This window comes from Gymnoscopelus braueri, assembly GCF_963280865.1.
Source record: "Gymnoscopelus braueri genome assembly, chromosome: 21".
In the NCBI taxonomy this organism is placed as follows: Eukaryota; Metazoa; Chordata; class Actinopteri; order Myctophiformes; family Myctophidae; genus Gymnoscopelus; species Gymnoscopelus braueri.
The window spans coordinates 5,035,203-5,060,534 of record NC_137623.1 but is presented as its reverse complement, the minus strand read 5'-3'; the positions used below and the strand labels follow the sequence as shown (position 1 = coordinate 5,060,534).

At 43.7% G+C, this 25,332-nt stretch overlaps 1 protein-coding gene across 2 annotated transcripts in view; it reads right to left on the bottom strand.

Annotated features, from left to right (window-relative positions):
• Positions 1 to 13,573: 13,573 nt before the first annotated feature.
• LOC308077410 (uncharacterized protein) overlaps positions 13,574 to 25,332 on the bottom strand; it is a 76,092-nt gene continuing 64,333 nt past the window's right edge. For both annotated transcript variants that reach the window (XM_080418088.1, XM_080418089.1), the window contains 2 exons: positions 21,399 to 21,457; positions 13,574 to 13,692 (listed from right to left, as the gene is read on the bottom strand). In XM_080418088.1, the coding sequence (XP_080274214.1) occupies positions 21,406 to 21,457 (52 nt within the window). In that variant the 3' untranslated portion in view covers positions 13,574 to 13,692; positions 21,399 to 21,405. The remainder of the gene's footprint in view (positions 13,693 to 21,398; positions 21,458 to 25,332) is intronic.

Sequence of the window (25,332 nt, the reverse complement as noted above, 5' to 3'; positions counted from 1 at the left end):
GCCCTGGTTCAGAGCGTTAGTGAACTACAGCCACACATGTCCGTAAAGCGTCCGTCAAGTTGCCGTACGGACGCCGGAGGTCCCATCCACTCCCATGTTAAAAAAAAAAACGGAACGGTACTTCCGGTTTTAAACTTAACATGGGAGTGGATGGGACTTCCGGCGACCGTACGGAAACTTGACGGACGCTTTATGGACATGTGTGGCTGTACCCACTAACGCTCTGAATCAGGGCTAGAAGCAGCGCAGCTGCCCGCGTTGTGTGTGTGTGTGTGTGTGTGTGGTCGGTCGGTCTTTTCATGGATCTATTTCGCTACGATGTGTTACTACCGCCCCAGGGCGCTATAACAAACTGCTTCGTAGGGCAGCACTGCAGGGCTACGCCTCTCGCAGAAGTAGGAGGAGAGTAGGATACGCCATTCTGTCTCCCAAATGTAGTTTTAGCAGACACGTAACGCTGTGGACGTGGGAAGCGATTGCACGTTGGGCACAACCAGCTGCTACTAATGAGGGTAGAGCGTTGGTTTCGCCGGGTCCCAGGCTCCTACGCAAGCTGCGTAGGCTACACATGACCTGAAATCTACGTGGCTGCTATGGTACTGCGCAGATTGTGTGGACGCACGTTAGACCCGTCGTACAACCTGCGCAGGATCTCAACGCAGCATCTCTACGAATCTCGTTGGGAAACGCGGCCATTATTATTACAATAAAAAACAAACTAAAACTAAGCCTTTTCACAAAATAGCTAAACTAGCAAACTAACCGGAATTCAAACTAAACTGAAATAGAAGTCAAAAACTGAGAACAAAATAAAATAATACAACTATTATATCAAATACTGCTAAACTATAATAACCCTACCGCAAGACAGATGTTTAAACTGGCCCTCACTGTAGATAAGTTACATCACATCCTGTACAGGTCAAATAACCATATATATATATATATATATATATATATATATATATATATATATATATATATATATATATATATATGTAAGTAACTGTAGGCCTCCAGGTGAAGATTCTTTCTGTATTGACAATTCTCACTAAGCTATGAAGACAACCTACCACCAGAGGGCACTATGAACATGTTTAGAAGATTTGTAGATGTAGCCAATGTTTGTTTTGTTTTGGTTATGTTCATACTACTGACTTTCAGTGCTTTTTCTTCTAGTCAAACAAAGTGGCCACTGGGGGCTTTGAGGGTTTTCCTCAAAATCAGTTCAAATGGTTTTTTTTTCACAGGAAACTTGATAGCATTCATAAAAAAATGTTTATTTGAATGAATTCAATTCAAGCCATTTGATAACCGTGGCCATTTTGTTGACTTGCGTGCAGTATTCAACACCATAGATCAGTTTATTTATTAATAGATTGACATAATGTGGTTTACATCAAATTTGAGTCATCATTGTGTGTGTGTGTGTGTGTGTGTGTGTGTGTGTGTGTGTGTGTGTGTGTGTGTGTGTGTGTGTGTGTGTGTGTGTGTGTGTGTGTGTGTGTGTGTGTGCGTGTGTGTGTGTGTGTCAGTTAATGTGCCACTTACTGCTGTGGTTCCCAAACTGGGGTTGCTCTCTCTTTTTAAGCCTTGTCGAGCCCTGAGGCCCATAGGGCATGCAGGAGCCTGTCTCCTGTTTCCTTAGCGTGAGGCAGCTTGATGTACAAGTACACCCCCTGGACATGACACTAGTATGTCACAGGGACTTACCCCAATCCGACCCTTGATGCTGACTGGGGTTTGGGTCCCCCCAAATGATTTTCATTCATTGTGAAAATAGCCGATCTACAAGCTCAGTTCAGCTATTCTACAATTCCAAGTGCTTGTCAGGGTGGGGGGTCCCCAGTTCAAATATGATTCATTAGGCGGGTCACTGCCTGAAAAGTTTGGAACCCCTTGCCTTACTTCTGTATACCTTGTGGAGTCCCCCAGGGTTCAATGTTGGGCTAAATCCTATTTGCACTTCCTGGCCTGGCTCAGTCATAAATAAGTAGTTATTAACCCGTTATGAGCCTGTATGTGCACAGCCGGGTCCTGAGGTACAAACAGGGAAGGTGTGTTTAACACACACCTTCCCTGTTTGTACACACACAGTCCAGAAATCTTGCATAGTCGAGCTTTAAGTTGCTCATAAATATAATAATTCATAATTGAAATACAGAGTAGCAATGCATGGCAATGACTGTCTAGTGTTTGGTTCCATTCAATGCCATTTATTCTGTACTGTTTGACCCATGGTCACTCTGACAGGGTACTGGAGCATGGAAGTCATTGAAGGTGGCCTTTCTTTGAAATAGTTGACATCTTTGCATGACATTTTAACCCATTAAGACCGGGAAATCATCTGTCATTTTAGCTTTTAACCACTTTAACCATTATCTTATACATTGGCTATTCAAAAATAGCAGATCTACAAGTTCATAGCGCTGCACCGAGTGCAGCGCTATGAGCTTGTAGATCTAATATCTTTCGAAAAATCATGAAAATGTGTGCAAATCTTTGAATATATATTTTTCAAAGTGAACATTTTGTAACTCAAATCTTCTACAAATGTCTTCTAAGGGCGCGCTCCCACCAAAACATGGTCGGCTAGCGTTAAACGCAGGTTCATTTAGACACTTAGACACTTTAGACACTAACCATAACCCATATATGCAATGATATTCCATTCAAGTTTGGCGGTGTGACTCTGCTCATGTCATATTACAGATTCCTGTGCAAACATGTCACAGATCTTCAATCACAAACCCCCAGAGCAGAGCATTCAATTCAATTCAATTCAATATTATTAAATATTAACTACAATTGCCACACGACATCATAGTATGACAATATTAACAAGTTGTCTCAAGACATTTTACATGTAGAGAAGAGACCCGACAATCCCACCCTGAGCAAGCAATTTTGCGACAGTGGCAACGAAAAACTCCCTCTTAACTGGAAGGAACGTCAGGCAGACCCTAGGCTGGCGGCCTTCTGCCTCGACCGTGTCGGGGGAAAGAAGAGAGAGAGAGAGGGAGAGACAGAGGAGAGACAGAAAGCATAAAATCATAAGCATAAAATACAGTTTTACATAACATTGAACCTTCAATGCAATTAAACAACCACAATCATAGTACAATCCATAGAACACAGTACAATACACAGAATCATAGAACCACAGTACAAACACAGAATCAACCTATAACAATAATAACTAAATGCCACGGGGAGGAGGCCGGGGAGGTGGAGGGAATTTGAAAACAAGCACTGTACACCCAGCTTAGACAGCGAAGCACGTAGACTGAACAGAGAACTGAGGCTGCTTAAATGAACCACCATAGTTGCACTGTGGGTATGAGGGCGTGAGCGAGTTAACTTGTAGCAAATGAAATGACTAGAGGTTGAACGTACTGACTTAAAGGTGTACGACTGAATAGCTTATTAGCGAATGGGGTGGGTCTGGGGAGTATGAATGAAGTATATAAACGTTCTGCCTTCCGTGTCTACATGAACTATCGTTACACTGAATTTGTGCGCAGCCACAGTTTTTTACAGCCAGCGGATTCTAAAGAACGGGAGTGACCTACCTGTCACTCACTTTCAAGACCCTCCCCGAGTCCCGTAGCCCGCACCGCCTTCTGCCTTGAGCACCATGTTGCTTCCTGAGTCTTGGGACGGTCCGCCTTCGACTCACCCGCATGACCTGGGGAAAATCAGCTCCTGCCTCCAGCAGTTTTATGCTTCAAATGGACAAGTCGTGTAGAGTGGATAAACGCAAGGTCTGCGCGACAGGCGGAAAGATCCGCTCTTGTGTGAATCCATGCATTTACATTGACAAAGCATTGGCAGATTCTGCCCCAGAGGTAAAATAAAAGTGCAGTGGGAGCACGCCCTAAATCAGTTTTTTGAAATGTTGCTATGATACGTATTTGGCCGTGGACCCCCATCTCAAAATATGTTCCAGGGACCCCTCAGAAGCAAAGATTTGAGTTATAAAATATATATATATTCAAAGATTTGCAAACATTTTCACGATTTTTCAAAAATAGCAGATCTACTGCCGCGCTATGAGTTTGTATATCTGCTATTTTTGAGTAGACAAAGTATAAACTAATGGTTAAAGTGGTTACACTGATGCGTACCCGGTTTTAATGGGTAAAAAAATTTAATAAAGAAAAACCTCCACATATAATTATCAGATAAAGCACCATTTGTTTGTTATAAACGACCCTCAAAGTTATGATCTTCTTCACAGCAAACTTGGCACCATAGAAGTCCCAACGTTCAACCCCAACAAGATCACCAGTCTCAGTATCATTCTGGTCAGCCAGGAGAATCCTATGTAAGATGTGCAATAATACTCCCATCATTAGGCCTGTCACAATTATTACATCATCGTCTAGTCGCAATTATTTCGTCATAATCGTTTGTTGAAAAATGTTCATACATTATAAAAAGCTGAAATAGCATATCTACAAGCTTACAATGCTAAGTAAGTTTTAAGTATAAAATGAATAAATATGTCAGTAATTTCTTTCTATATTTCAGTTATATGTCATATCTGCCATGTGCGTTTTTTTTATTGCGACGCAAACGGAAATGTATTTTTTATTCATATGTTCCGATGTTCAATGTTCAAAAACACAATTAAATCGTTCATCGCAATTATTAGTGTGACAATTAATTGTCAACGTAAATGTGTAATCGTGACAGCCCTATCCATCATACAGCATGGGAAAGTATGACCAATGTTTCCCATGCAGTATGATGGGATTATTGTTTTATATACTTATGTTGCTTCACAAATGTAATTTCTTCATGTGTGCTGTTGAGTTATGTCATTGCTGTCAGGGCAGAAACCTCTTATCTCCATATTTTATAGTGTTTTTTGTACATTAATGCCCTGATCTCACTGCAGCACCACACGAAAGTATCAAAAGTAGCAGATCTACAAGTTTATCTTTGACTCAGCGTTAACGATCTGGTACCACCCACCCATAAAACAAACATGGGCAAATTCTCCTTCTACAGCACGGCCACCCAGGTTTGGAATAGTCTAACTCTAACCCCATCCCTCAGAAAATGCAGTTCGCTGGGCTAATTTAAAACAGCCCTAAAAATGCACCTTTCTTGAGGCCAAAAGAGGAGGTAGTACCATTTTCCTGTTAGACAGACAACCCACCCCTCCCCCCCCATTCTTACATATGTTATTTTTTCAGATTTTTTAGTTTTTTGTTTGTAGTGTTATTTCTTTCTGTATTTATGTGTTGATATTTCAACTGTTTGGTTGCTACTATATGTGTCTATGAATTGAATACCCAGGACCCCAATGGAAACAAGAAGCAAGGACTTTTTTGGACGGACCTTTTAGACAAAGTATTATAAATGTAATTGTGCTGTTTACATGTTTTGCCTAATAAAATATTCAATCAATCAATCAATCAATCAATCAATCAATAGGGACAACTCCCGTTGCAAGTTGATGATGTCATATGTCCATGTGGAATGTATGGAATGCATGTTAAAATAAAAAACAACGTAGTACTCCCTAAGGTTAATATGAGCATCAAAGCAACATTTTTAATTTAAATAAAATTTTAATCCTGAAAAGTAACAGTTTTGGACATAATGAGGTTTCCACCCGACGATATGTTGTTAAAACAATACAAACTGTGTTAAATAACAATAAACATGTTTATGAACATTTTTATTTAGGAAAAATTGTGCCGATCCATCTTTACAAGACTTGCAGAACAGGCTGGCTCCAGGACTTAAATACAATTGCACGGTGATGACTGAGTGAGTAACAGTGTTGTGTGGGCAGTGGTGGAAGAAGTACTCAGATATTTTACTTAAAGGAGGAGTTCACCCAAAAAATTACTTATTTTCTATCAATTACACACCCCATGAAGCCTTGATTTCATGGATTTATTTTTGTTTTTGTGGCATTCCTAAGACAATAATTTGATGACCATGTGTATTTCCGGTAGGAGACACAAATAATCTACTTTGTGTCTCCTACCGGATACATTAGCCGGTAGGAGACGGGAATCAAATTATTAGCTTAGGAATGCGACAAAAACTAAAAAGAATCCATGGATTCAAGGCTTCATAGGGTGTGCAATTGATAGAAAATAAGTAATTTTTTGGGTGAACTCCTCCTTTAAGTAAAAGTAGCAATACCACAATATAAAAATATTCTGTTACAAGTAAAGTATAAGTAAGTAAAGTACAAGTTCAAAATGTTACTTGAGTGAAAGTACAAAAGTATTATACTTAAAGTACAAAAAGTAAAAGTACTAAAATGTTTGCAAATAGCAGATCTACATAAGCTCAAAACGCATCGCGAAGCAACGCGGTGTGAGCTTGTAGATTGGCTGTTTTCAAATAGCCTAGGTATAAAATAGAGCTAAAGTGGTTAATGTATGTTTTATAATGTAATAATTTATATCTGCAAAGTAACTAGTAACAAAAGTTTTCCAGCGTTTCTTCTTAAGAAACTTACTTATGGGATATCATCGCCCTCTGGCGATACACAGAGCACAACACATACACTCCCGAGAACAATCTTTGATTGGACAGGATTCTGTGACGCAAACCGGAAACCGGTTGGGCTATAAAGCCTCCTGCGTCACAGGATACATCCTCTTCCTTCACTCTGCTACTGCGAATGCACACGAGTCCTGAAAGAACACACAAACTAGCAACCACAAACTTCGTCGAATCCCAGCAAAACCCACTGCGAGGGCACGGATTGCCGCTCTACGGGAGTTTTCGTGTTATAAAAGTTTATCGTGATTGATTTTAGAAACGCTCCCGCGTACTTTTCTATCCTCTCAGTCTTTCCACCGCGAGGTGCGCTAACTTAGGCTAACGCCGTTTGCGCGACTACAGGCCGCGCTAGGCCAAGTAGCTAAAGCTAGCTTAACTTAGCTGCGATACCACCTCGTGGCGACGAGAGGACAAAGAAGATGGAGGAACCACGGGTCTGCGGCCTAGCAGGCTGTGGTCTACCGGTGGCAGCAGACGACCGCCATCGGCTATGTATCCAGTGCCTGGGGCCGAACCACGCCTCAGGAGGGCCCAGGGCCTGGCGGCCTCTAGCAGCGGCGGCAGTGCTAGCACCGACACCGGCCTCGCCTTGGGCCACACGGCGTCGGTGCGAAGCGCAGGCCTCGACGCGCCACGTTCCAGTGGGGCCCGGAGGAAGGTCCGTGAAGAGGCGCCTCCATCGCCTGTAGCGGACCACGCCGTTCCGGCAGAGGCCTGTGGGCCGCCTGCTGGAGACTGCAGGCCTCCCTCCTCCCCCTCGTTTGACGTCCTCGCCTGGGGCGACACACCGACGCCGGAGGGGTGCTCCGATGGGGAGAACTTTGGAGGAGCGGAGGCCTTCCCAGAGGTTGAAGCCTCGCCCCAACGAACACGGGACGCTCCGAGGTCCAGTCCGGAGCCCACTGTTCCTGCAGCAGCGCGAGCGGAGGCCCCAGCGACTGCAGCAGAGGCCTGGTCAGAGGCTCCCGCACCGTGGGTGATGGCCCCTAGCCAGGTGAGGGAGCCTCTGGAGCCAGTATCGGCGGTGCTGCGGAGAGCTATCGCCAGGTGCGGCTTGGAGTAGCCATTAGAGACGGCGAGGGCCTCGGTCGGGGTCCCCATCCCGGGCTTCCAAGGCCTGACGCCCCTTGCTCCCCGGCAGGTGCCGTCAAAGCTCCTGCCCGAGCTAGTGGGGGTCCGCGCGGCCCTGCATCACGCCTGGAGGCGGGGCAGGACAGAACCGGACAGGTTGGGGTTCGCGACAAAGATCGCCTCTGCAGCGGACCTGGGAGTCGCGGGCCTTCCCCCCATGGACCCTACCCTGGCAACCAGGATAGAAAGGGCGAAGGCAGGTTCGGTGGGAGTGGGCCCGGGACATAGGCTCATTTTCACCGAACGCTCCAGGCAGCTTCACTCCGTGGCCCACAACGCCATCTTCAAAGCCTCGGGCTCGGCGGCGGAGATGCTGAATGCTGTGTCGCTGCTCCAGGGGTCGGCCGCAGTCAGGCTGAAAGAGCTGGTGGCGAAACCCCCCCCCCTCCGATCTCCATGGTGGACCAGAGGCCTGCGGCGGCAGCGGTCCACAAGGAGTGGGTGGCAGACGCGACAGAGTTGGAGAGGCTAATGCAGATAGCGATCCTCTGCACCTGCCAGAGCCTGGTTTGGACGGGTCGGGCCATGGCTCTCACTGCGGACCTGGAGAGGGCCCAGTGGCTGGACCTGGCCGCAACGGTGGGGGCGACCGCGTCTACGGGACTTATCGCCCTCCCCCTCCAGGCCCACAACCTCTTCGATAGCAGCGCGGACCTGATCGGGAGGACACAGGCGGAGGAGCAGCAGAGGCAAGGGACGGCTACTAGTCTTCTCGCCGCCGCCGTCGCTGGACGCAGGCGAGGAGCATCCAGGTCGTCCTCCGCCAGGACCAGTTCCTGGGAACGTCCCTGCGGCTCCTTCGGTGCTGTGGACGTGAGGCTGCGCCAGGACGCCGACACCCCCCCTCCGATCAAATCCTCCCGAAAAGGCCTCGGGACCGGTCGTAAAGGGAGGGGCAAATGACAGTCTAAAGCTGATCCCGTCACGGTCATTTGGCCGGCATCATGCAGGGTCAGCTCCCCACTTGGGGACCAGGACAGGCGCTCTTCTTGCCCCGACGGACAGGGCCACGGGCGGCTCCGCGGGAACACAGAGACTATAAGAGACGCTAAAGACAATTCAATTGCCATGCTGTCCTTTAAGTCTGATGTGTGTAATGTGCTTTGTGTGTGTGGAATAAACCTGTTGCCGTAACCACAAATGCTCATTTCTTCTCATACTAATGCTAGAGGCGGATCGCATCCCGGTGGGGTGCCCTGTCCTCGTAATTATGTTATGGGCCCTCAGTGTTCAGTTTGCACCCTGGACGGCATTCCGAACACTGCAGGGACAACTCCTGTGCGTGCCATGAACATGATGAATCAATCGCAGGTACTACCATTTTCTGCTATGAATCTTATGTCACCAGAGTATTGTTTTCACAGTGTGAAACAGGGGTTTTCTGTAAATAAAACATTTCTAACTGCGACATTGCAGTTCCCTCTTCCGTCCGGCAGATGGCTGCAAAGCTCATGTGTAGGACGGTCGAGAGCCAAAATGGCGGCCTCTCTCTCCTGTCCTGAAATGGCGGACGAGAGAAGGCGGAAATGTAGTTTTCAGTCAGCCCCGGTGTTGCACAGTCAGAACTCCCCTAGTGGGAAGAAAGTTTTGTTCCGTGTAGCAACAACGTCTCCACGCAAGAGGCCCGCCCCGGAAGACCTTCCTAAGATGGCGGTCGTCAAGAGGCGGAAGTCGACGGACCACCGGACCTTGGTGTTGCCCCTTCAACTCCCCCCGAGAGGGACGGGTGTTGCGTTCCGGGTAGCAACTCAACCGAGTGAGGGTTCCGACGTCCGGTCGAAAGGAGTGACGACGCCTCCGGTTCCCATGGAAACGGACTCGTCCTCCGAAACGGTGAGCCCCTCGCGTCTGTCGAGACGGAGACGAGGGCCACAACTACTGCCCCCTGTGGACGCCTTCCCACGGGCTGCTACAGTAGGGCAAGCAGTTTCGTTGGTTACCTTGGTAACGGGGCAGCGCTCCTCGGAGTTGATGACGTCATTGACCCCCTCCGAACCCACGAACCCTCTGGCTCGTTGCCTGGCGCAGTGGAAAGATTGCAAACCGAATCCCTGGGTGCTACGCTCAATTACACGGGGTTATAGGTTGCAATTTTCCTGTAGACCTCCTCTGACGGAAAAGGTCATTTTCTCCTGTGCATCGGGCCAGGCGGCTGTGACGCTGCGGGAGGAAGTTGTGTCTCTGCTGGGCAAGGGCGCCATCAGAGAGGTATCTCCGAATCAGAGCCGGCTAGGTTTCTATTCGGAATATTTCCTGGTGAAAAAGAAAGGGGGGGGCGTGAGACCTATTCTGAACCTCAAAGGTTTGAATACGTTTCTGAAGGTTTTCAATTTTCGAATGCTAACAACGGCTAAGTTGTTACGATCGATATGGCAGGGTGATTGGTGGACAAGTATAGACCTGAAAGATGCCTATTTTCACGTCCCAATCTACCCGGCTCACTGGAAATTCCTACGTTTTGGCTTTGAAGGCAAAATCTACGATTACACGGTGCTCCTGTTCGGCATGTCACTAAGCCCTCGGGTTTTCGTGAAATGCACGGATGCGGCTATCACCCCGCTACGCCAGCAGGGTCTCCGTCTGTCGACGTACATAGATGACTGGTTGCTTGTGGCGGGGTCGAGGGAGGAGGTGGCACGGCACACAGAGTTGGCCATTGCGCACCTGACGTCCCTGGGATTCACGATCAATACTCGAAAGAGTGTTCTGATCCCATCCCAGCAGACCACTTTCGTGGGGATTGCTTTGGACTCCTCCACAATGGTGGCGCGCCTGTCCAAGGACAGAGTGGCTGGTTTCCTGGCATGTGTACGCTCCTTACGCGTAGGGCGCAGGGTCGCGTACAGGATGTGCATGCAGGTTGCGGGTCTTATGGCCTCGGCCATACGCCTGATCCAGCTGGGCAGGTTCCACATGAGACCTTTTCAGCGGTGGATGCGGGGTCTTAGAATACCGCACACCATGAAATCTCGGAAGGTGGTGGTTTCGCCCTGGTGCGTAACGACCTTGCAGCCATGGTCTCAGGCGTCCTTCCTGTCCGGTGGGGTCAGGATGGGCGAGGTAGTGTCGCGAAAGGTGGTCACCACGGACGCTAGCCTCTCGGGCTGGGGGGCCGTCCATGACGGCTACTCAGCCAGGGGTGTATGGACCCCTGCTCAAAAGTTGTACCACATCAACTATTTGGAGTTGTTGGCAGTCTGCCCTCCGACGGTTCGAGGACCGCGTGGTGGGGTGTCATGTTCTGGTTAGGACGGACAACACCACGACGATGTGCTATGTCAATAAACAAGGGGGCCTGGGCTCTGTTGTATTGGACAATCTGGCACGCGAACTGACGCTGTGGAGCACATTGCGCCTGGCCTCGTTACGCGCCTCCCATGTACCAGGTCTCCTTAACAGCGGGGCGGACCTGCTGTCTAGGGGTGAATTTCGGTATGAGGAGTGGTCCCTGAAACAGCAGGTGGCGAACTGGATTTGGTCCAGGTTCGGTCGGGCTCAGGTTGACCTGTTTGCGTCTGGGGAGAATGCAAAGTGTCCGAGCTTTTTCTCCTTGAGCCGCAAGGATTCCTCCTTGGGGGTGGACACGTTGGCACATGTCTTGGCTGTATGTGTTCTGCTGTATGCTTTCCCTCCTTTGGAATAGATCCCTTCCATTTTGGAGCGGGTCAGGGTCCAGGGTGGAACGGTTCTACTGGTGGCCCCGGCAGGTGGGACGTGGAGATCTGAGATCTCTCCCCTCCTTTACGCTGAACCATGGCCTCTTCCACCTATCAGGGACCTCCTGAGGCAGGGTGGTGATGAGGTGTTTAACGACTCCCCCAGGGATTTGGACCTGTGGGTCTGGCCTGTGGGGGGGTCGATGTTGGGCCAGGGATGGTCGAACCGGTGGTTCATGTCCCTTGGGGACGTGATCTTTGCTGCCAGTCGTCCGGCCAGGGGCTTTCACTGTGGTGTGGCCTCTGTGGCTCTGACTCAACCAGAATGGCACCTGCGGTGCCATGCAGGGCATGGCCTGTTTAAGGATGTGGTCGTGGTCGGGGTCGATGGGCGCTAGCTTGGCTAGTTTGCCATTCCCCTGTCTGTCTGATGTTTCCTTTTTTATGCTCCCTTGAAGCCGGCAGGGTCGGCTTGGGGGAGTCAAGGGTGGGACAGGAGCCTGGTTCTCCATGAGGGAACCGTCAGTGTCAGCTGAGAGGCTCCTGTCTTTTACTCTCTTTTCTAGTCCCTTGAGACTTGCGTCTGGGGGTCAGGATCTTGCCGGGTGGCATGATCATTCTGGCCTTCTTGGGCGTACAGATTGGATAGGGTTACTCATGGGACTCCCCAGGGGGGGCGTGTATGTGTCCCATAAGTAAGTGTCTTAAAGAAGAGACGCTGGAAAACTAGGGGTTACATAGGTAACCCCAGTTTTCTTAGTTTCGTAGTAAGAAACTTACCAGAGACCCCCCTTCTGTGTGCTTCAGCTAGCAGGCAGAGTGAAGGGTTTCAGAGGATGTATCCTGTGACACAGGAGGCTTTATAGCCCAACCGGTTTCCGGGTTGCATCACAGAACCCTGTCCAATCGAAGATTGTTCTCGGGAGTGTATGTGTTGTGCTCTGTGTATCGCCAGAGGGCGATGATGTCCCATAAGTAAGTTTCTTACTACGAAACTAAGAAAACTGGGGTTACCTACGTAACCCCTAGTTTTCAAATAATTGTAGTGGAGTAAAAGTACAACATTTGCCTCTGAGATGTAGTGGAGTAGAAGTAAAGGTATTGAACATTGTAAATACTCCAGTAAAGTAAAAGTACCTCAAAATTGTAATAAGTACAGTACTTGAGTAAATGTACTTAGTTACTTTCCACCGCTTTGTGTGAGGAGGTGAGAGGGGACTGAAGGTCATATGTGGTCAAGTTCAAGTCTTTACTTATCAAATGCACAACACAATAGCACTAATATCAATGAAGGCAAATAAACTGGTTTTTGAGCTTTCATTCTTTCTTTCTGTCATTCTGTCTCTCTCTTTAGGGCCGAAATCAGAGCCTGCATCATGACCAATTCAACCTGTGGGGCCTGTTGGTAAACTACTGTTAGCAGTGGTGTAAAGGCAATTTTGGCTATTTGGTCCTAAAAGTTAAAAAATAAAATATTTGGAAAACTGTCTAAAGTAATATCAAGTATACATGATTAGAACATGATTAAACATTTTACAATTAAGGTGTAAGATATCTACAATTGCCACATGACATCATAGTATGACTAAGAGATGAAGAGTATAAAATTGGGCTGAAACGAAGCTCAGCTGATGGTCATTGAATACAAAGATGGCTGCCAAAAGTGTACAGAGGTATTAACACATTGAATGCCAATCGCGTAGATCTACGCGAACCTATTTAAAGCCGCAGCGTGCCAGTCGCGTAGATCTACGCGAACCGCCGATTCGCGTTGAAAATTTTCCAGGTGCACTTTCGGATTTTTTTTTATCCATTTCCGGTTCCGGTTTCATGACCGGAAACAGAATTATTTGGGATCCGGTTTTGACGATCACGCCGGCTCCCATTCTAAAGCGCACACTGAAACTCAATTCTCTTCCTGTAGTTTTTTCTCCTCGCATATCACTGTTTAACGTAATCCGCTCTAACTACAATCATGGAAATCCGTTTGACATGCGGTTTTCACTGGGAGATACAGTGAGATGTTGCGGATGTAAAGAGACAGTGTACGGCTCAATCTTAAGGATTTTAACAAGATCTATGGCGACATGAAAAAAATAAACAATAACACGTTGGCACTGGTGAGTACATTATGAGATTAACCTCTGGCGGTCAATGTGTTAATAGGGGCAGAGAATCATGGTTCACTGACAGCACTGTAGTTATGATTGGAGTATGTTACAGTATCACCCCACTGTGTGATCAAGTGATGAACATGTCCTTCAGGGTTGGCCTTGAGTTCCAGCGTTGCTCCTGGGCAAACTGGTAAACACACACGAACAGAGCAGGAAACATCTCCATCAGGTCAGCACCAGCTGCCTCTTTAGCACTGTGAAAACAAAGCAGTGATCTCTGGAGTCACAACATTTGATGGTGAACACTTAATCTCACTCTCTCACACACACACACACACACACACACACACACACACACACACACACACACACACACACACACACACACACACACACACACACACACACACACACACACACACACACACACACACACACACACACACTCTCACACACACACACACACACACACACACACACACACACACACACACACACACACACACACACACACACACACACACACACAATTCAGTAATAATAATCAAAGAGAATATTCAGTCAAAAAATATCTTTCGTACTGTAGTATACAAATTTAACTCAGTTTGTCAGTTTCCATCACATAAGGTAAAGTCTATGAGATTCTAAATGAGATTAATAGGAAGCCCTAGTTGTTCAATGTCCTGTACTGTTCTGTTCATTCTAGATGAACACCACATTACTGTATGATGTATAAATGTATAAATATATCAATACATGCAAACCAACACCCTGATAATGGGTTGTGTGAACCACAACCCGTGGCCCATTGGGTTGATGTCTTTGATACATTAATATTTGACTGTACATGCAAATCAATGTATCGTTGATCAATCAATGTACCTTAGTATCATTGTCCTACAATTCATGTATAACACTGATTAACAGAACAGACTTGGACCAACACTCAGGGAATTATTTTGTTTTACATGCAGGGAAAGTGCTCCATGAGAAGTGCTCCAAATACATACATACATACATACATACATATTAAAGATCAAATGGATCAGGGAAACAGAAAGAGGGTTGTGAGCCTTAAAGGGGAATACCACCCATTTTCAACATTAATGTCATTTATATACATTACGGCTGAGGCTGATGTATGGAAACATACACAGCTTACACAACAAGTTCACAGCTTTCTTTAGGACGCGGAAACGGGAGAAATTATTTTTTTTGGGGTCATGTGGCCAGTGATGACGGCAAGAGAACATATCGCTCTACACTTCATAAACAACGTTAATTGAAGGCATAGGATATCTGTCTGTCTGTGTCTGTCTGTCTGTGTCTCTGTGTCTCTGTGTCTCTCTGTGTCTGTGTGTCTCTGTCTGTCTGTCTGTCTGTCTCTGTCTGTCTGTCTCTGTGTGTCTCTGTCTGTCTGTCTCTGTCTGTGTCTGTCTCTGTGTGTGTCTGTGTCTGTGTCTGTGTCTCTGTGTGTCTGTGTGTCTCTCTCTCTCTCTCTGCCTCTGCCTTATCCCTCGAAACCGCTTATTGCTGCTTGCAGCTATATTTATTATTATTATTTGGCTGATATATATTTTGTTTAGTTTCTCATGGTTTATATATATATATATATATATTATTTTTTTGTTTGTTTTGTTGTTATTATCATTATGATTAATGCTATCAGTGACAGTATTGGTGGTAGCTATGTTAGGTGAATTATTATTGCTGGTATTTTTATTTTTATCTTTACTACCATTAGTGCTGCTATGGATGGTGTTGTCGTCATCATAATTTGTGAGGACGATAATATCACCCATGGCATTACTCTCCTTAACCAATATCATTTATCATAAAGAAAGGGGAGGATTTTGGGTTGATGCTAGACTACAACCAGGGAAGGGTTCCATGATGTTCATATATAATTTTCCTATTTTTTAATTTTAATTCTACATCGCGACAATTTAATGCAAATAGAAACCCCCTTGTTCCTGTACCATGAATAATTCCAAGATATACATAACAATAATTGTGTAATGTAATTTACAGAACATATTATGGCAAAAATAAATATACTTTCATGGAATGTACAGGGTATAAATAAGAATATCAAGTATAGCAGCTGTCTCGAATATCTTGACAGGAAAAGGATTGATATAGCTCTACTACAAGAAACTCACATAATGTCACAATATTTTAAAAAATTTGAAAATAATAGATACATAGTTGTTTCTTCCTCATCTGCTATGAATAAAACAAAAGGAGTATTACTTCTAATATCTAGAAAACTTAAATTCAATACTATTGAGAAAGGGAATGACTCAAATGGCAGAATCACTTATGTAAAGGGTATTCTGGGTGGCAAAGAGATATTGCTGTTATCAACATATGCCCCTAACACCTATGACTCTGCGTTCTATGCTCAACTAACAAAAACCTTAAAAAAATGATTCAGATTGTGGGATAATTTGTGGTGCAGATATGAATACAGTGTTATCACCTTAGATAAGTCAGGTCCAACCTCAGTTAACTCATCCAATACAGCATTTAAACATCTGGTGTCAAATCATTCATTGATCGATGTTTGGAGAAATTATAACCCAAGTTTAAAACAATACACCTTATTTTCAAATAGACATAGAACATTTTAAAGAATAGATTATATACTCATTTCTGCTCATATTTTTCGCTGTGTTAAAAAGACAGATATCAGATGTATTCTTAATTGAATATCCAAAACGTGCTACTAGATGGAAATTGAATTTAACATTAATGCAGGATTCATCATTCTGTGAGCAATTTAGATCAGACTTCTGCCCTTTCATTAATATCAATAAAAATAGCGTTACAGATGTAAGATTTCTATGGGATGCAACTAAAGGGTTTATCCGCAATAATACAATATCATTTGCTTCAGCACGTCACAAAGCCCATCATCAAGAAAAATCCAGATTGGAAAGTAGACACTCATTGCTAACTGCAGAACAACAAAACAACTACGATCAAGAAAGAGAAAGGGAGCTTTGGAAAGTGAAGTCCGAATTAAATGCTCTAATGGCACAAAAATCAGAGTTCCTAGCTCATAGAGCGAGGCAAACTGAGTATTTGAATGGAAATAATCCAAGCTTTGTGTTGACTAGGAAAATTCAATATAATGAACAGAAAGCAGACATTACATCAATCCAAAATAAAGAAGGAGCGATGGTAAACGATCCGGCCAAAATAAATCTTTGAATTTAAACTCTTTTATCAGCAATTGTATTCTTCTGAAGCCCAATTTTCAAAAGCTGATTTAGACTATTTTTTCGAAGACTTGGATCTACCTAAATTAACAGAACAACAAATAACTTGGATTCTCCCTTTACCCTGGAGGAACTATACGATGTACCGAAATAAATGAAAAATGGGAAATCACCAGGTTTCGATGGTATCCCACCGGAGCTGTACTTGACCTTTTGGGAAGAGTTGGGCCCAATACTACTCGAGACGTTCCAACAAGCCATTATGAAGGGGAGTTTTAATAGAGACATAAGTAATGCAATTATCACACTGATACAGAAAAAGGGAAAGGATGGAAACATTTGCGCAAACTATCGCCCACTGTCCCTTCTTAATGGAGACTTAAAATGATATGCCAAGGTCCTCGCTCGGCATCTAGAGACGATACTGCCAATATTGGTCCACCCAGACCAAACTGGATTTGCTAAACAAAGATTTGCATCAGATAATTTAAGACGACTTTTACATATTATTGACAAGGCTCCAAAAATATCACCATGTGCAGTGTTGTCCCTCGACGCCGAAAAGGCCTTCGATAGGCTGGAATGGGGGTATTTATGGCACACCATGAAGAATATGGCATTTGGAGACACATTTATAAATATGCTCAAAATCCTATATCATAATCCAACGGCCATGGTTATCACATCCAATCAGTGTGCCACACCCTTCCCTATCAGACACAGCGTTAGGCAGGGCTGCCCCGCCTCCGCACAATTATTTGCGTTATCTCTTGAACCCTTAGCCCAAAAAAATTGAAATTGTGCGGAAATAAAACCCATAATAGTAAATAACACTTACCATAACATTTCACTGTACGCAGACGATTTGTTATTATTCCTTGACAATACACCACGGTCCCTACCTTTAGTCTTAGATACCATAACATTTTTAGTTTTATTTCAGGTTACAAGATCAATTTGAATAAGTCAATCTTACTTCCCCTAAATACAGCAACAAGTAGTCCCCAGTTACATACAGAAATACCAGTGGGTTCTTGATTCAGATATTTAGGTATAGATTATAGAAGAGTCTTAAGAAGGTAATATCTGACGAGTTAAACCGTAGGTCAGTATTATTAATTCCAGGATTTTGGGAGAAGCTACAGGGGCTGGTATTCAAATATATATGGCGTGAACAGCATCCACAAATTAGCAATTGCACACTCCAAAACAGTAGGAAGGCAGGAGGGCTATCAGTTCCTAATTTTGAACAGTATTATTTCTCCTTTATGCTCAGGCCGTTGCTAAGATAGTTCAATAATGATTCTGAAGTACCATGGGTGAATATGGACATTGTATCTCCATATACATTCAAAGATATCCTCTTTTCTGATCTATCCCAAAGCTTTTGCCATACTAAATTCGGCCCAATAGCACATTAAATTTACGTTTGGAACTATATTGCCGAAATGGGACAGTGGGACACAAAATGGCACCTAGATACTCCTATTTTTGATAACAACTTCTTACTGTTGGGTGGGAAACCAGTTACATTTCCCAATTTGCAAAGACAAGGTATTCACAAACTATCTGACAGTGAATACGGTCTCAGATCCTTTCAAGAGCTCAAACTAATTTATAATGTCCCTAGTACAGCCTTCTTTTCTTATTTACAGATGCGCACTGCAATGCACACTTATGGTGTCCCATGGAATCAACCTTTACCTGTTCATCCTTTAATGCTTATAGTGAGAGGCATAAATGTTAAAAGTGGTTTTGTTTCTGGGTTATATAATAAAATACAAGAAAAACTAAACAGAACTACTGGGCGTCGTCAAAATGCATGCTGCACGGCACATCAGACGAAGGGAAGCGCTTTCGCGTACCAACAGCTGGGACCGCTGGGACAGGAATTTACTTCCTGAAGCCACACTCACACAGTCACGCTAGAGAACGCGTCGGCCCCATATACAGCCATTAGGCACAGGGGGAGGGGACGCATGCTGCACGTGATTGTGTGAGTGTGGCCTCGATTCCTGACACACAGACAGTCAGTCGCGCGACTCGCTCGCAGCACGCTGCTGGCTGTGTTACAGGCACTCGTCACCGATGATGAAATCACCGTGATGGTGTAAAATATGCCGTGAACGTTCCAATCTGGCGGATAAAAGCAGCGCTGCACATGGCACCAACCTTGGTGGGGGCACCAAACGGCATGAAGAAAAAATAAAAGGCAAAAAACTGCGGAATTTAGAAGCAGGGCGCTACAACATTGACATTTTTTCTCGAGCACCCGGGGGGCACCGGGGGGCACCGGACCCTTTATTTACCATGTATTTGGCGCGCACCAAGTAACATCTCCAGGTGCTCTTCTGAGAACTAGACCAAAAAAGTTATGTGCACCCCTGATCATAGGTACACTTCAACTGTGAGAGACAGAATCCAGAAAAAAAAGAAAATCACATTGTATGATTTTTAAGTAATTAATTTGCATTTTATTGCATGAAATAAGTATTTGATCACCACCACCACTCGTTACCTGTATAAAAGACACCTCTGCACACACTTTAACCTCGACTCCACAATGGGCAAGACCAAAGAGCTGTCTAAGGACATCAGGGACAACATTGTAGACCTGCACAAGGCTGGGATGGGCTACAGGACAATAGGCAAGCAGCTTGGTGAGAAGGCAACAACTGTTGGCGCAATTATTTGAAAATGGAAGAAGTTTAAGATGACGGTCAATCTCCATCTGTCTGGGGCTCCATGCAAGATCTCACCTCGTGGGGTATCAATGATCATGAGAAAGGTGAGGAATCAGCCCAGAACTACAAGGCAGGACCTGGTCAATGACCTGAAGAGAGCTGGGACCACAGTCTCAAAGAAAACCATTAGTAACACACTACGCCGTCATGGATTAAAATCCTGCACCGCACGCAAGGTCCCCCTGCTCAAGCCAGTGCATGTCCTGTCCCCTTTGCAGGAAAGCATCCCCAAAGAATGATGTTTCCACCTCCATGCTTCACGTTTGGGATGGTGTTCTTGGGGTTGTACTCATCCTTCTTCTTCCTCCAAACACGGCGAGTGGAGTTTATACCAAAAAGCTCTATTTTGGTCACATCAGACCACATGACCTTCTCCCATTCCTCCTCTGGATCATCCAGAAGGTCATCTTAAACTTCTTCCATTTTCAAATAATTGCGCAACAGTTGTTGACTTCTCACCAAGCTGCTTGCCTATTGTCCTGTAGCCCATCCCAGCCTTGTGCAGGTCTACAATTTTGTCCCTGATGTCCTTAGACAGCTCTTTGGTCTTGCCCATTGTGGAGTTGAGGTTAAAGTGTGTGCAGAGGTGTCTTTTATACAGGTAATAAGTTCAAACAGGGCAGTTAATAATGAGTGGAGAATAGGAGGGCTTCTTAAAGAGGTCTGTGAGAGCTGGAATTCTTACTGGTTGGTAGGTGATAAAATACTTATTTCATGCAATAAAATACAAATTCATTACTTAAGAAATGTGACTTTCTGGATTTTTTTCTGGATTCTGTCTCACAGTTGAAGTGTACCTATGATAAAAATGACAGACCACTACTGGGAAAACCTGCAAAATCGGCAGTGTATCAAATACTTGTTCTCCCCACTGTACCTTGTTTGCCACACATTTTATTATTAAATGATGATTCATCTCTAAGATTAACACCTCACAAAAAGAGAGCATCACCAGAGTATCTGGCCGGTTTAACGGCAGCAAAGAAAATGTTTGTAATGAGATGGAAACCACCTCATAATCTCAATATTCACCGTTGGAAGCTGTCCTTCTAAGTCTTGAGATTGGAGGCATCCAGTGCTAGAGCACAGGGCGCAAGGACAGAATCGATTCAAATATTACTTACTGCGGCCCAGAAGGTTAAATCAGTACTCCACTAACACGTGTACTTTGACATCTGAGACTGAACAAAAAGCTTGTTTTTTCCGTTGTTGTTCTTTTGCTTTTTTCCCTTTTACCTTGTAACAGGATTGGAGGGTATCTAACAAAAACAATTATGATTTACGTTGTTTTTTCACTTCATTGCATTATTTAAAAGGTTAAGGTTAAGAAGTGACTGTCACAACTGCCAGCAGGCAGGCTATACAGTACATGACTATACTGACGGACAATCTATGTACTGAAAAGACACTTTTGTATGCCACTGTGGGAACTTGTATGAACTGCTTGCCCACACAGGGATGTGATCTAATGTCTCTTACCTCTGAAAAGCCTGTTTTAAAAAAGATAAAATAAAAAATTGGTCACAAAAAAAAAATAACAGTGCTGAATTCAGTGATTGGCAATCAAAATCAAGCATTCAACCAAGCCGTGTAGTAATGTTTTAAAGGTGAATTCAATTCCAGCTGATAACCCTCAACACACCCCTGGGTGCACGTCTACTGTTATGACGTATATCTACATTATATCTAACATATCTATATATCTATGGCATTTGAATGCATAAATGTTTTATGAACATAGTCATTATATGATTTCATAAAAACTTTTAATACACCATACATGTACCTTTAATTTCTTATTGTAGTAAAACTAACCTCGTTCTTTGGACCGGTTCTGTTGCACCAAGTTTATTATATAGTTATAAAAAACAACAACACTAAAACATAAAATATAATAACATAAGAAATAAAATAAACTAGTAAGTCTGTTTTAAAATGAATTAAAACTAAACTGAAATTAAAAAATAAAGTCAAAACAATAGCAAAAATAACCTTGTCTTCAGAAGGAAGGGGAGGTGTTGATGTCTGATCCATGGACTTCATCTTCTTCTCTACAGAAGAACAACAAACAAACATTCATTACACATGATGAGTATAGAAGACATGAGGTCTGATACATTGTTTTATGACTGTACATAAATATCACTGTAAACTCATTAACCACATTCACACACAACGGCCATTTTGTTCTTACAGCATACTGGGAGGTGGCCCCTCCACCTCCAGTATGAAGTAACAGTTAAATAGACACAGCCCCCAGGCTGGAACAGTCATTAGAAAGTTGACACTAAAGTTCTTATTCATATTAAAAAGTAAATAGTAAAAATGCTGCTATTAATTCACATTTAAAAATGCTGCTATTAATTCACATTTAGCCTTTATAAAAGTAAATTTTATTTTCACTATTTGAAACAGGGCTTAAGTTGTTAATTCATAAATGGACGTTGTGCCTTCCCTTTTCACTACCTTACATGAAACAACATACCCAAATGGGTCCATTTGGTTCCATTTGTACACTCTCTACAATCAAATACTTAGTTACTACTGGCATAATACCTTACATGAAAAATGTTGCTACAGTTGCTGGTTATTAGTGTTTATTCATTCATTTTTAAACAGGGTCATGTTAATAACATCAAGTATGATCCACCAGACTAAAATCTGAAGTGCTCAAACATCATCTCAAACATTTGCACACATACAGTAAGTAACAGAGTTACAATGTTACATTGTAATAATTGCTATAGAGTGCTATAGAGGAGTCTCCATGTCTCTCTAGTTTCTAGTAAACAAAATCTAGGCAAAGGGCAAGTCATGTTAATAACATCAGTATGTTCCACCAGACACAACACACTGGCAATTAATCTGCAATGAATGAGCAACGGAACACCTGCAAATTGGCCTATTATAAATGTAGGTACTCCAGTGTAATAAAATGTATCTGCTCCTGATCACCTGCAAATTGACCTATTTTAAATCAATACTGGAGTTCTATTATTGTATCTCCATCACAATTAAACTGGAGTACTATTGCATTCCTGCATAACCAGTAGTCAAGAATACAGTTCACAGGTTAAACATTAGGCTATTAATTCACATTTTAGAAAGTGTTTACAAAAGTGAATTCTAGTGAAGCTAAGTACATAGATATTATTAGAAAGTTGACACTAAAGTTCATATTCATATTATGATGGGGGAGGAGTGCAGTGTTCATTTGACAGCTAATTTAGATTTTGTCTTAGTCATGGTCTTTTGAATAAAATTCCATTTAGTTTTAGTCATATTTTAGTCATCTGAAATGTTAGTTTTTGTCTAGTTTTAGTCGACTAAATATCATAAGATTATAGTCGACTAAATCTACAGTTCATTTAGTCGACTAAAATGTATTTTGGCGGTGCCTTGATGGTGTCACGTAATGGCTGATTTTACACTTGGTTGCATGCTGAAAATAGCAGATCTACAAGCTCCACACCTGAGCGCAACCAACATAAAATGACTTGACTTTTAGTTCTACTGGATCTCTTCTCCACTAGTCCCTCACTAATATTTTAGTCTAGTTTTTATTTGTTGACAAAATTGTCAATATATTTAGTCCTAGTTTTAGTCATCGTACTGATCGTAGATGAGTTTTTATTTAGTTTTCGAATGTCTTATGGTTTAGTTTTATGAATGTCCGAAGAACTAGCAAAGTAATTGTAATGAAGCGAGGATATATCAGAGAGATAATGATAACTTGTATGATATTTTAATATTAGGACAAATTCATTATGTAAAACCTAGTTTATTTATGTTTTACTTTGGTGTATTTGCCCTTACAGTAGAACCAGTCCAATGGCCCAATTTTCCGGTCAGCACGAAGCGGTGCAATGTGGCTTAGCGCCGAGCGCACGGCGCAATCGCTATCTTACCCCCGACACAGTAGTTAATTTCACGCCTCGTGCCCGCGTTGTCTAGGTAGCAGATGATGTTGGGACGATTTTGCGAGTGGGGTTGTGTTGGACTTAAAATGAGTTCAGTCAGACAACTCTTGGATTGGATAAGAATATATATATTTATTGAGCAAGCTTGAGCATAGATATAGGAAACATAAAGAAGCATAGTTTGGCGTCAGGTCTCCCTGTAAGAATAACATTTTAATAAATGTTACGTGCCAAATAGCATTTACAGGGAATGAATAAAGACCCCCACGGGGATCTAGAAACAGAGCCTACAGGTGGATGCCGGGGAGGCGGTGGGATGAGACTATTCATGGTCAGCAGCATACGTAGGCAAGCAAAGGCAGCAGATCCGGCAGGATCTCAGCAGCAGAGCAGCAGCAGCGTCGGCACGTCAGCGCAGCAGAAGAGCGCAACCAGAATGAACAGGTAGGCAGAGCAGTACTTATAACCCACCGACCAGGAGAAGAGTGTATGTGACTAGTCACCTGATCGGTTGGCACAATCCCTTGAGTTGCCTGGCCTGAACTAGCTCCGTAAACTGCGCCTCATTTCAGTCAGACAACTCTTGGATTGGATTAGAATATATATTTATTGAGCAAGCTTGAGCATAGATATAGGAAGCATAAAGAAGCATATTTTGGCGTCAGGTCTCTGAATCCATTCACTCCCTGTAAGAATAACATTTTAATAAATGTTACATGCCAAATAGCATTTACAGGGAATGAATAAAGACCCCCAAAACAGCAAGAACCCCCAAAACCGCTTGGGAACACAGAGCCTGACCTCAGACCAACCATCTGTGAGAATGGTGGAGCTCCATGAACTTTGAGTTCAACTAAGCATGAAATGTCCGAGTTCCTCAGCATTTGATTGTTAAGCTAAACTTAACAAATGCAAGCATGCATCCATGTGTTCAACAGGCCTGATGAATCCAGGTACCTGTTGATTCCTGAACCCAGGAGTCCTAGACGGTATCCTAATACGGTGTCCACTGCTGTGCCGCACCGCGAGTAGGATTCGAAAAGGACATTCTATTTATTTTCTTTTTCAAAGAAATCTGATATATATATATACATTTATATATAAATGAGGTCATCCTATGATGAATTATAACTATTGTTTATCATCCATAATAAATAAAGTGTACTGACTATGTGTGTAAAGACATGCTATCTTTACTTTAATGAATGTCATCCTTATTAACCAATATCTACGTAAGCTCCTGAGGACCATTGCCCCAGAGATTTAAGATAGCATATGGACAAGCAGCGCTGTAGATGTAGCTGCACCAATATGGAGGTTGTAGAAAGCCCGCAGCTTGAGCCGATCTCTCGCAGCTTTGCAGTGAACGAGTTCAAGTTTAGGCCTACAGATGGAGAGACAAACACAATGTTATTGCAATTCTGGATTAGCCCGGCCATCCTATGACCAATTTAACCCATTTTGGGTTCATGTTGCCATTTACCGTATAGCAACATGCATTTTATATTTTTTAATAACTATTTGAAGTTTCCAGAACTTAGTCAGGATTTAAATGGCGATTTTAGAATCGGCCTCGGTCTAAATGGGTAAAGCGCCATGTGGCAGCATTAGCAATTAACATCATAGCAGTTGATGCAGAAAGAATACGGTATACAAGCTTAAATTATAGCTTGCAGAGCTTGACGCAGATTATTAGACATCTTCCTATAATTTGAGTAACCTCTGTCCGTCTTGGTTGGGTCGTCTGTGCCCGATCAAACTGCGCATGCGTCGCGACACACACGCTGGCTCTGTGTGTGCGCATGCGTCGCATCTACAGATGTAGAATCTAGAACCAGAAGCAGAATTATTCTTGCAATTACCATGGTAAGCCACCCTGCACGATATGACGCCGTTATAGACCGCTGGGACAGAAATTTACTTCCTGAAGCCACTCACACATCCACAATGAAAAGTGCGTGCTTCACTGTGGATGTGTGGGGACACATACTTGCACGCCAATGCGC